At 41.5% G+C, this 11580-nt stretch overlaps 1 protein-coding gene across 1 annotated transcript; it reads right to left on the reverse strand.

The window, feature by feature from the left end:
• Positions 1-6719: 6719 nt before the first annotated feature.
• LOC116361737 (trichohyalin-like) lies at positions 6720-8961 on the reverse strand. Its single transcript, XM_031816056.1, has 2 exons — positions 8174-8961; positions 6720-7285 (listed from the first exon to the last, which is right to left on the reverse strand). Exons 1-2 carry the CDS (start codon positions 8955-8957, stop codon positions 6720-6722), a joined length of 1350 nt encoding a protein of 449 aa, XP_031671916.1. The 5' UTR covers positions 8958-8961.
• Positions 8962-11580: the final 2619 nt, after the last annotated feature.

Raw genomic sequence — 11580 nt, forward strand, 5'->3', positions numbered from 1 at the left:
TTTATTTTTATTTTTACAGGGACAGTGCACATTAATCAACATTTCAGTAAAAGTGCCGGTTTTAGCCAACCGGCTAATTTTCAACCGCAGTCCCTGGGCAGGTTATTAAAAACAATTACAATATAGACAATAGCAACATAGAACAAGCAAGACATAGCAACATATGACAAGCAAGACATAGCATACAGACAGAGCATCATAGGACAAGCAAGACGTAGCATACAGACAGAGCAACATAGGACAAGCAAGACATAGCATACAGACAGAGCAACATAGGACAAGCAAGACGTAGCATACAGACAGAGAAGCATAAAACAAAAAGCAGCAAGACAAAATTCATAAAAGCAACAAAGTGTTTCCACACCTCACAAGCTACAGACAACAGACAACATGGAGAGTGGCAACACACAGCTAGGGACCATGTTCACAAATCTGATTGACCTTTAGCCATGTCTTCAAGCATTTTGTGAAAGTGTGATATGTGGTGCAGTTATGTGTGTCTGATGGCAGTGTATTCCAGCCATGGGAAGCTCTCACAGAGAATGCAGATTTACTAAAGGTGCTTTTCCTTAGGGGAACTATACAGTCACCTCTCATGGCAGACCTTGTGGATCTGCTGCCATATGTCTGGGTTTTCTGTTTAACAAAAATATTGAGTGGAGGGGGAGCCAGGCCATTGAGGATCTTGAATACAAGACATGCGTCAGTGTACTGCACAAGATTTTCCCAACTCAGGAGCTCATGCTTTCTAAGGATGTGACAATGATGATGGCTATTGGGCTTCCTATCAAGCACTTTGAGAGCCTTTTTGTAGACAGACTGAATAGGTTTTAATGTTGTACAGCAAGCTTGGGCCCAACTAGTCAAGCAGTATGTTAAGTGGGGGAGTATCATAGATTTGAAGTACAGTTTTGCTACCTCTGTAGTCAAACAATTTCGTATAAATCGGAAATTAGCTAGGTTGAATTTGGTTATTTGAATTACCTTTTTCACATGCTTTTTAAAAGAAAGGTTGGAATCAAGTATGATGCCAAGGTACTTAAAATCGGATACCACCTGGAGCTTCTCCCCTGACACATAGACATCTGGCTCAGTAGCATCTGTTGCCCTCTTTGTGAAGAACATGCAAACAGTTTTTTTCACATTGAGATGCAAACACGAGTCACTGAGCCACTTTGTAACCTGGACCATTACAGTAGTGAGTTCTTGTGCAGCTTGTTGTTTGCTCTTTGCATGCACATATATCACTGTATCATCTGCATACATTTGAACTTCAGACCCAGTACAGACAGAAGGCAGATCATTAATGTACAGGCTGAACAGGAGGGGCCCCAGTATTGACCCTTGGGGCACGCCCACATCATAGCTATGAGTGGGCGACAGCTCATTGCTCACTCTGACACACTGAGTTCTGCCTTCAAGGTATGATTTCATCCATCTCAAGGCATCAGGGGAAAAGTTTAACTTGGACAATTTTGTGATGAGAATCTCATGGTTAACAGTATCAAAAGCCTTCCTTAGGTCCAGAAACACAGCCCCAACAGCACCCCCTTTGTCCATCTTGGACTTCACATTTTCCAGAAGAAAGCAGTTGGCCGTTTCTGTGGAGTGTTTCGCTATGAAGCCAAACTGCATGGAGTGTAATGTGAAGGGGCTGTTGTTGAGGTGGGCAATCAGTTGTTCTGCTACACACTTTTCAACAACCTTTGACACCACAGGTAATATACTAATGGGCCTGTAGTTGCTCACGTTAGCAGGGTCGCCTGATTTAAAGATGGCCGTTATTATGGCCGACTTCCATATCCTTGGAAACACACCGAGACCAATAGATGTGTTGGTGACCTTAGTAATGGGGCCAATGAGTGACTCTTTGTAGTTTTTAAGAAAGGTAGAGTCCATCCCAAACACATCTTTGGCTTTAGAGTTCTTTAGTGAGCTAATCACCTTGTTCACCTTTGACTCAGAAACCTCCCTTATGATGAAGACAGGTTGAGTGTCATTCACTAGCACTGAGCCCAAGAAACAAGTGTAGGGGTTCATAGTCAGTACCCTGACAGAGTCAATAAAGTAGGAATTGAAGGCTATTGCTATTTGACTGCATCCTGTGTTAGATTGTTATTCACCATGATTTCTAGTCTTTTTGCAGTGTTACTATGGTCTTTCCCTGTTAACGTTTTTAGATTCTCCCATATCAATTTAGAATTTCCCTTTGCTTCACCAATTATGTTAATAAAAAAGTTTGCCTTGGCCTGTCTGATTTCTTTCATCACCTTATTTCTCAACATGGTAAACCTACGTCTGTCATGCTCTAATTTAGATTTTAGGGCTATTTTTAGAGCATAATCTCGTTCTTTCATCAATTTCCAGATTTCTCCATTTAGCCAAGGAAAAGTGCTCTTTTGGCAGGGTTTGGATGTGATTTTCTTTAGGAAGCCATTTATTGTAGTCTGGATTGTGGATAGAAAAACCTGACTATCAGCTTCCACGTCTGTATAGGACAAGAGATCATTCCAGTTTATTCCCTTAATTGCTTTTTCAAAATTATTTAATTCACTCTTAGGTATTCTGAGTTGATCCGGCTTTCTAACAGTAGAGAGGTTAAACCTGCTCTTAGACAGCTTTCTGGCTATAAGTGTCAGATTATGATCAGACAGCCCAGTAACCATATTGAATGATTTAGTCACTCTCTCTGGTTTATTACTGAACACCAAATCAATCTGTGTTTTAGAGCAACAAGTCACCCTGGTTGGCCCTTTAACTAGCTGTGTAAGGTCAAAGGTATTAGTGATCCGTTTGAGGGTTTTCCTACAACACTTGTCTTCATAATTAATGTTAAAATCTCCCATTAAGATGACCTCTTTCCCAAAATCACATTCCCTAAGCATGGTATTAAACTGATCAAAAAACACACTTTTGGTGGAAGGTTGCCTATACATTCCAATGAGGGTAAAAGACATTTGGGGAGACAGTGTAACGTTCAGGCCGATACATTCTAGTTCATTATCACATGACCACTCAATTTGTTTACATCGGATATGTTCTTTAATGTAAATCATCACACCCCCTCCTCTTCCCTCAATTCTGTCTCTCCTGAAAACATTGTAGCCAGGCACAACCAAAGCAGCACATGGAGAGTGTTTATGGAGCCATGTCTCTGAGAGGTAGAGAAAGTGTGATTATGGAATGAAAACCAGGTGTGTATGAAACAAGACAAAACAAATGGACATATGAGAAATGGAGCGAGGATGGCTGGAAAGCCGGTGACGTCAAACGCCGCCCGAACAAGGAGAGGAGCCGACTTTGGCGGAAGTCGTGACACTGAGTCACTCTGACCAGACTGATGTGGCTTCTAGAACCTGTTATGATTGGTGTTTATATATTGGAGAGTTGAGACCAAATCACGGAGTGGATTTCAGTTGTAACAAAAGACAGTTTTAATGAGTCAAAGATATCTTGTCCCGCAGTTTTACGTGCACGGATCTAGTTCATATAACTCGGCAAGGAGTCAGGTGAAAAAGAGGCCTTATACAAAGGTTACATTCATTTTTATACATAGAATAAAGTAGGTGGAGTCTTGTCGTTTTGGTCTTCTGACTGGTCACAAAGGGTTGGAGGCGGGCCTTGCTCTAGCCAGAGCGGGCCCCATTGGTGCATAGCAGAGTCTTGTTCTCTGAGCTCCCTGACCAGTAGAGGGGGTCAGTTTTATGGCTGGGTGTATGTGTTCTTGCGATGGAATGTCTTTGTTTCCTGGGGTCGGGAGACAACAAAGCTGAGGGGATAGTGTTAGGGGGGTAGTTTTATTGCTGGCTGTGTGAGCTAGTTCCTGTTTTAGCAGGGGTACGTAAGATGACTTGAGTCAGGCGGTTTGGCTTGGCGCTGTATAATATATGAGCTATGTGTATGAATGTTTACATATATATATATGACAAACCTCTGGGCCTCAAGACACCCCCCATCATTCTAATGAGCAGTCATATTGACTAGGACATTCTAACAGTGTAATACATTTCATATGTTATCGCAAAAATAATCATTTGGTTGTGTTTATGAAAGCCATGGGTAACATTAGAATACCAGTTTTATTTGATTTCAAATAACACAGTAGCATTTTCATTGGTTTATGTTCCTGTCGGCTATAGGTACAAATGAAACACTAAAAACACCACAATCAAGTGTTCAATCAATTGTATTCATGGAGTGTCTTTGTGGTGTTGGAACACAGTAAGAGCTTCTTTTTATAACAACAAAATAAATCAAATACCCCAACCACCAAGACGTGAGGTCAAATGATGAAAACATTGGTAGAACAAACATCATCATCATCGCCAAGTAGCCTTGATAAATAGTGAATTTCAGCACAAAACAATAATGCCATTATAATTAATGTAAGTGTCGATATGACAGCAGTCAAGAATAGTCAATATCAGCTTGCGTGTATCTTCACACAATGGCATCAGTTGGATTTAGGTTACTTTGCCTGCTTGTAAATGTGGGCTAAAAGTGGGGATGTTTCATATTATTTCAGATCATCTTAACTCCCCATCACCAATGAACAATTTATTTTATTACAGAAAACCACTGAAACACCACTGCAATATAGACCTACACTAAGAACAAGGTGCTTTCTACAACCTAAAAGGATTATTCCTCTGTCCCCATAGGAGAACCCTTTTTGGTTCCAGGTAGAACCCCTTCTGTGCCGAGGTAGAACACTTTTGGATTCCATTCCACAGAGGGTTCTACCTGGAACCAAAAATGATTTTCCTTTGGTGACAGCAGAGAACCCTGTTGGAACCCCTTTTTTCAAAGAGTTTGAGTTTAGTTTATTTTTACAGGGACAGTGCACATTAATCAACATTTCGGTAAAAGTGCCGGTTTTAGCCAGCCGGCTAATTTTCAACCGCAGGTTATTAAAAACAATTACAATATAGACAATAGTAACATAGAACAAGCAAGACATAGCAACATATGACAAGCAAGACATAGCATACAGACAGAGCAACATAGGACAAGCAAGACATAGCATACAGACAGAGCAACATAGGACAAGCAAGACGTAGCATACAGACAGAGCAACATAGGACAAGCAAGACATAGCATACAGACAGAGCAACATAGGACAAGCAAGACATAGCATACAGACAGAGCAACATAGGACAAGCAAGACATAGCATACAGACAGAGCATCATAGGACAAGCAAGACGTAGCGTACAGACAGAGAAACATAGGACAAGCAAGACGTAGCATACAGACAGAGAAACATAGGACAAGCAAGACGTAGCATACAGACAGAGCAACATAGGACAAGCAAGACATAGCATACAGACAGAGAAGCATAAAACAAAAAGCAGCAAGACAAAATTCATAAAAGCAACAAAGTGTTTCCACACCTCACAAGCTACAGACAACAGACAACATGGAGTGGCAACACACAGCTAGGGACCATGTTCACAAATCTGATTGACCTTTAGCCATGTCTTCAAGCATTTTGTGAAAGTGTGATATGTGGTGCAGTTATGTGTGTCTGATGGCAGTGTATTCCAGACATGGGAAGCTCTCACAGAGAATGCAGATTTACTAAAGGTGCTTTTCCTTAATAGGCACTTGCTAGAGTATGTATTTTTTACTTTTGAGATGGGAAACATGTTTTTTATTAAGTTGAACATGTGCTCTTTATGACAGAATGTTAGAATTAGGTGGAATAAAAGTTACACTCCCCAAAAGGTACTAAATTGGTGGAATGACCCGAGTACTGAACTGGAGGTGGGAGAGCTAACGATGCGTCTACTGTTGCTCTCTCCTCAGACTCTTAGAGAAGCTATTTCAATCTGATATTTCTCCTATGGTCTAAAATAGATGTGTATAGAGGACTCCTCTCTAATATAACATGTCACACATTGGATCAAACTGATGGAATGTTAGGTGTCTCATTGAAAGTCTAACATCTACCATGACTACTGGATGTTTCAATTCTAATAAATAACAAAACAAGCCACACTGTAACAACAATATTGCTTTTTAATACATTTGCAAACAAAAATGACATCATCAAACATCACTGGCCTGACTTGAGCAGCTCTGCCCGGGGATGGAGCCAGCAACTTAGCTGCTACCGGTCCGGTCCAGGCTACCTGCAGACCTCCTTTTCAGCACCTCCCCTTAACAGGAGAGGTGGTGGAAATGATCAGAGTTGCATTCAACTTGAATAAAGATGAGAAACTCTGGTCTGTGGAGCCACTGGTCTGAGGGGAGGACTTCTGTTGAAACCATTTCCATTTTTGGGATGTTTTCTAGGACAGTAGAGGTGGTGATCAGAGATGAATTTAACTTGGATAAAGATGAGAATCTCTGCTCTGGGGAGGAGGGTCACTGACCTTCGATGGTTTGTTGCCTGATAAAGAGGATACTTGCTGGCTAGAGGAGACTATAATGTTTTGAGGAGGAAATGTGGCTTGATGACTTAAAGAGGAGGAGGAATTATTGGGCGACACTTTTAATTACCAACGTAACCTCAGTGGAACTGTGGCTTCATCGAGTTCCAGCTCTAGGCAGACAGCACATCAGGAAGGCTGTAAGACATCACAGAGACAGGTAAGTATCTATATATTTACATGTGTGTTGCATGTACACTAAACCCTCACATTTGAATAATGTCACTTTTTAAAGTGATGACATGTATATTAACAGTGTAAAACTTGAATAGATGTTTAAACATTCTTTACCCCATCTTAATTCTCTTCCAGATGCTTGGCTTTTTCTTGTTGTTGGAGGTTGGCTCTGATGTTTCAACCTCTTCTGGAGCTTCTAGCTGCTGGCTGTCTGGCCCCCCCTGATGGTTCTCTGGCCCCTCCTGCTGGTTCTCTGAACTCTCCTCCTGGTTCTCTGCCCATGCCTGTTGCCTCCTTGGCCCCTCCTGCTGGCCATCTCCAGATGCAACAGGCTCTTGGCTTACTTGTTGGCCTGTCGCCCACCCCGGCAATTCCTGACCGTGGTTGTAGTCGTGGCTGTGTTGGGTGGTTGGACACCGGGTGATGTACTGGGTGCTGAACTTCTGGATTTGCTCATCAGCCTCCAGATTAATCTGCTCCAGGTACTTTTCCTTCATCTTCTCCCTCTCCTCCTTCAGTTGTTGATGAGTGTGTTTTTTAAGCAGCGACTGCACTCTCCACTGCTTATTGAAATCCTCCAACTTCTTCCTTCTCTCCTCAGCCTTCAGCAGCTCCTTCCTCTTCTCCCTCTCTCTCTCTGCCCGGGTCATGGTTAGCCTTATGGGTCCAGGGATGACTGGAAGGGGAGAAGAAGTAGAGTTCTCATTCAACTTAGTGGATCTGAAGTCAACTTAAATGTAATGGACACAGGGAATTAGGAATAGAAAACCCAGTTGGATCTCAATGATTCTTTACTCTTCTCATTTGAGCATGGCATGGAATTAGTTAATAAATGTAAATAATTCCCCTCCCGAATTGACCTGACCCAAAGTTTAACATGAGTCCCAAATGGCACCTATTCTTTGTAAAGTGCCAGGCCCTAGGCATATGCGATTGCTTAGGTTCCCATGGCAACTAGGGGCCCCCTGACCCCCCAAAAACCTTTTTTGGTCAAATTACCCAGGGGCCTTGAACTACAGTGAGCCCCCATTAATTTTGTTAGTCAATTTCATTCAGATATTATCTTAACATGCCATAAGTCATGGCAAAATGTGGAGAATTGAAGGAAATAGATTTCAAAATGGCTAATTCTTCTCTCCACCCCATGGCAAAATGTGTAGAATTGAAGGAAATAGATTTCAAATGGCTAATTCTTCTCTCCGCCCCATGGGAAAATGTGTAGAATTGCAGCAAACTTGCTTAAAAAATGCAATATGTTCGCTACGCCGCGTTGCAAAGTGTAGATTGGGAGGAAATGTAGTCAAAAACCTGAACAAAATGTTTCTTAGGGCCTCAAAAGGCTATGATGCACTACTTTAGACCAGGGTCATTGAGATCCAGTTGAGTTTTCCATTCTAAATTCCCTGTGTACAATACATTTAAGTTGATACCAGATCAGCTTGACCATTTTGGACAGTAGTTTTATATTGAAACAATGATGCAACATGATGACTGGTGTGGAACGTATGTGTGTAGAGGAGACTACAGAGGATGATGTCATAAGTAGAGGGAAAACAGGTCTTACCTATGTGGACGATCTTATCGCCCTCCTCAGCTTCTCTCTGACAGGTTCTCTCTATCTTTTTGAGGTTCCTCTTCTCCCACTTCTTGTTTACCCAGCCCACAGCTCTCCTTCGGATACTTTTATCAGGTGGGAGAATGTCCACCTTGTCATCTTCCTTCTCCTCCTCCTCTTCAGTGTCCTCTAAGTCACCCCTCTTGTACTCAGGGATCTCCCTTCTTTCCTCTTCCACCATCTCCTCTTTTTTCTTTACCTCTAAAATCTTCTCTTTCTCTCTGATTAAAGCTAAATGGCCTTCAATGGCTCTCTTTCTCTGCTCCTCTCTCTCTTCCTCTCTCTGCCTCTCCTCCTCTCTTAGTCTGAACATTTCTTTCTGTCTAGCAATTTCAATGTCTTGTTTTCTATCCTGCTCCTCTTGTTGTCTTGCCCTCTCCTGTTTTCTTTCCATCTCCAGCCGTCTTTCCTCCTTCTCCCTCCTGATTTGTTGTCCTCTTTCTATGTGTTCTCGTTCCCCCTTCAACACTTCTAACCTCCTCTCTTTACGCCTATTGAAGACTTCCCGTGCTTTTGCTTTAACATTAACTACTACATGTTTCTTCATGCTTACTTCCTTTCCTCTCTCTTCTCTTTCCCTGTACACTTCCTCTGCTTCCTTAATCACTTCCTGCTTTTCTTCCATCTCTCTCTCCTGTTCTATCTCCAGTTCATTCTGTCCCTCAATTTCCCCCAAAATATTTTTCTGCCCCTCCTTTCTTCTTCCTGCTTCCTCCCTTTCTCTCATAATCATATTTTCTCTCTCCATCTCTTTCTGTTGCTGATCTCTTAATTCCATCTCTCTCTGATTCTCATTGTCTTTCTCCCTTTCTTTCTCCTTCTCCTTTTGTTTCTGTCTCTCCTCTTGTTGTTGTCGTCTCTGTATCTCTTCTATCTCTCTCTGTCTCTTGTTCTCCCTCTCTCTTCCCTCCTTCTCCATGTCAATTTGCTTCTGTTTCCATATATCTTCTTCTTGATCTCTCTCAAACGTTCTGTTTCTCTCCTCTTGTTGTTGTCGTCTCTCTTTCTCACCTATCTCTCTCTGTCTCTCTTCTTCCCTCTCTCTTTCTTCCTCTTCCATCTCTATTTGCTTCATTTTACATCTTTCTTCCTCAATCTCTCTCTGTCTCTCTTCTTCTCTTTCCATCATTTTCTGTCTCTTCTCCATTCTCTTCCTTTTGATCTCCCTCTGTCTCTCTTTCTCCCTTTCTCGTTCTTCCTCTTCCATCTCTATTTGCTTCTGTTTACATCTTTCTTCTTCAATCTCTCTCTGTCTCTCTTCTTCTCTTTCCATCATTTTCTGTCTCTTCTCCATTCTCTTCCTTTTGATCTCCCTCTGTCTCTCTTTCTCCCTTTCTCGTTCTTCCTCTTCCATCTCTATTTGCTTCTGTTTACATCTTTCTTCTTCAATCTCCCTCTGTCTCTCTTTCTCCCTTTCTCGTTCTTCCTCTTCCATCTCTATTTGCTTCTGTTTACATCTTTCTTCTTCAATCTCTCTCTGTCTCTCTTCTTCTCTTTCCATCATTTTCTGTCTCTTCTCCATTCTCTTCCTTTTGATCTCCCTCTGTCTCTCTTTCTCCCTTTCTCGTTCTTCCTCTTCCATCTCTATTTGCTTCTGTTTACATCTTTCTTCTTCAATCTCTCTTTCAATCTGTATCTGTCTCTCTTTCTCCCTCTCTCTTTCTTCCTCTTCCATCTCTATTTGCTTCTGTTTACATCTTTCTTCTTCAATCTCTCTTTCAATCTCTCTCTGTCTCGCTTCTTCTCTTTCCATCATTTTCTGTCTCTTCTCCATTCTCTTTCTTTTGATCTCCCTCTGTCTCTCTTTCTCCCTTTCTCGTTCTTCCTCTTCCATCTCTATTTGCTTCTGTTTACATCTTTCTTCTTCAATCTCTCTCTGTCTCTCTTCTTCTCTTTCCATCATTTTCTGTCTCTTCTCCATTCTCTTCCTTTTGATCTCCCTCTGTCTCTCTTTCTCCCTTTCTCGTTCTTCCTCTTCCATCTCTATTTGCTTCTGTTTACATCTTTCTTCTTCAATCTCTCTTTCAATCTGTATCTGTCTCTCTTTCTCCCTCTCTCTTTCTTCCTCTTCCATCTCTATTTGCTTCTGTTTACATCTTTCTTCTTCAATCTCTCTTTCAATCTCTCTCTGTCTCGCTTCTTCTCTTTCCATCATTTTCTGTCTCTTCTCCATTCTCTTTCTTTTGATCTCCCTCTGTCTCTCTTTCTCCCTTTCTCGTTCTTCCTCTTCCATCTCTATTTGCTTCTGTTTACATCTTTCTTCTTCAATCTCTCTCTGTCTCTCTTCTTCTCTTTCCATCATTTTCTGTCTCTTCTCCATTCTCTTCCTTTTGATCTCCCTCTGTCTCTCTTTCTCCCTTTCTCGTTCTTCCTCTTCCATCTCTATTTGCTTCTGTTTACATCTTTCTTCTTCAATCTCCCTCTGTCTCTCTTTCTCCCTTTCTCGTTCTTCCTCTTCCATCTCTATTTGCTTCTGTTTACATCTTTCTTCTTCAATCTCTCTTTCAATCTCTCTCTGTCTCGCTTCTTCTCTTTCCATCATTTTCTGTCTCTTCTCCATTCTCTTCCTTTTGATCTCCCTCTGTCTCTCTTTCTCCCTTTCTCGTTCTTCCTCTTCCATCTCTATTTGCTTCTGTTTACATCTTTCTTCTTCAATCTCCCTCTGTCTCTCTTTCTCCCTTTCTCGTTCTTCCTCTTCCATCTCTATTTGCTTCTGTTTACATCTTTCTTCTTCAATCTCTCTCTGTCTCTCTTCTTCTCTTTCCATCATTTTCTGTCTCTTCTCCATTCTCTTCCTTTTGATCTCCCTCTGTCTCTCTTTCTCCCTTTCTCGTTCTTCCTCTTCCATCTCTATTTGCTTCTGTTTACATCTTTCTTCTTCAATCTGCATCTGTCTCTCTTTCTCCCTCTCTCTTTCTTCCTCTTCCATCTCTATTTGCTTCTGTTTACATCTTTCTTCTTCAATCTCTCTCTGTCTCTCTTCTTCTCTTTCCATAATTTCCTGTCTCTTCTCCATTCTCTGTCTTCTGATCTGTCTCTGTCTCTCTTTCTCCCTCTCTCTTTCTTCCTCTTCCATCTCTATGTGCTTCTGTTTGAGTCTCTCCTCTTCTTCTTCTCTCTCCATCTTCTTCTTCTCATCTTCTTGTTGTCTCTGTTTTGGTGTTTTCTCCATTCTCTTTCTTTCTACCTCTTTCTGTTTGTTGTGCTCACCCTCCATCTTCTCCTCCATGTCCATTTGGTTCTTTTTCCATTTATATTTGTCTGTTTCCATATTTTCTAATTCTATCTGCTGTTCCTTGATTTTCTTGAAGACTTCCTCCAATTCAGACGTCTTTTTGTCATTGATGAGGTCTGTC

This window comes from Oncorhynchus kisutch, unplaced genomic scaffold (genome assembly GCF_002021735.2).
Source record: "Oncorhynchus kisutch isolate 150728-3 unplaced genomic scaffold, Okis_V2 scaffold736, whole genome shotgun sequence".
Classification (NCBI taxonomy): Eukaryota; Metazoa; Chordata; class Actinopteri; order Salmoniformes; family Salmonidae; genus Oncorhynchus; species Oncorhynchus kisutch.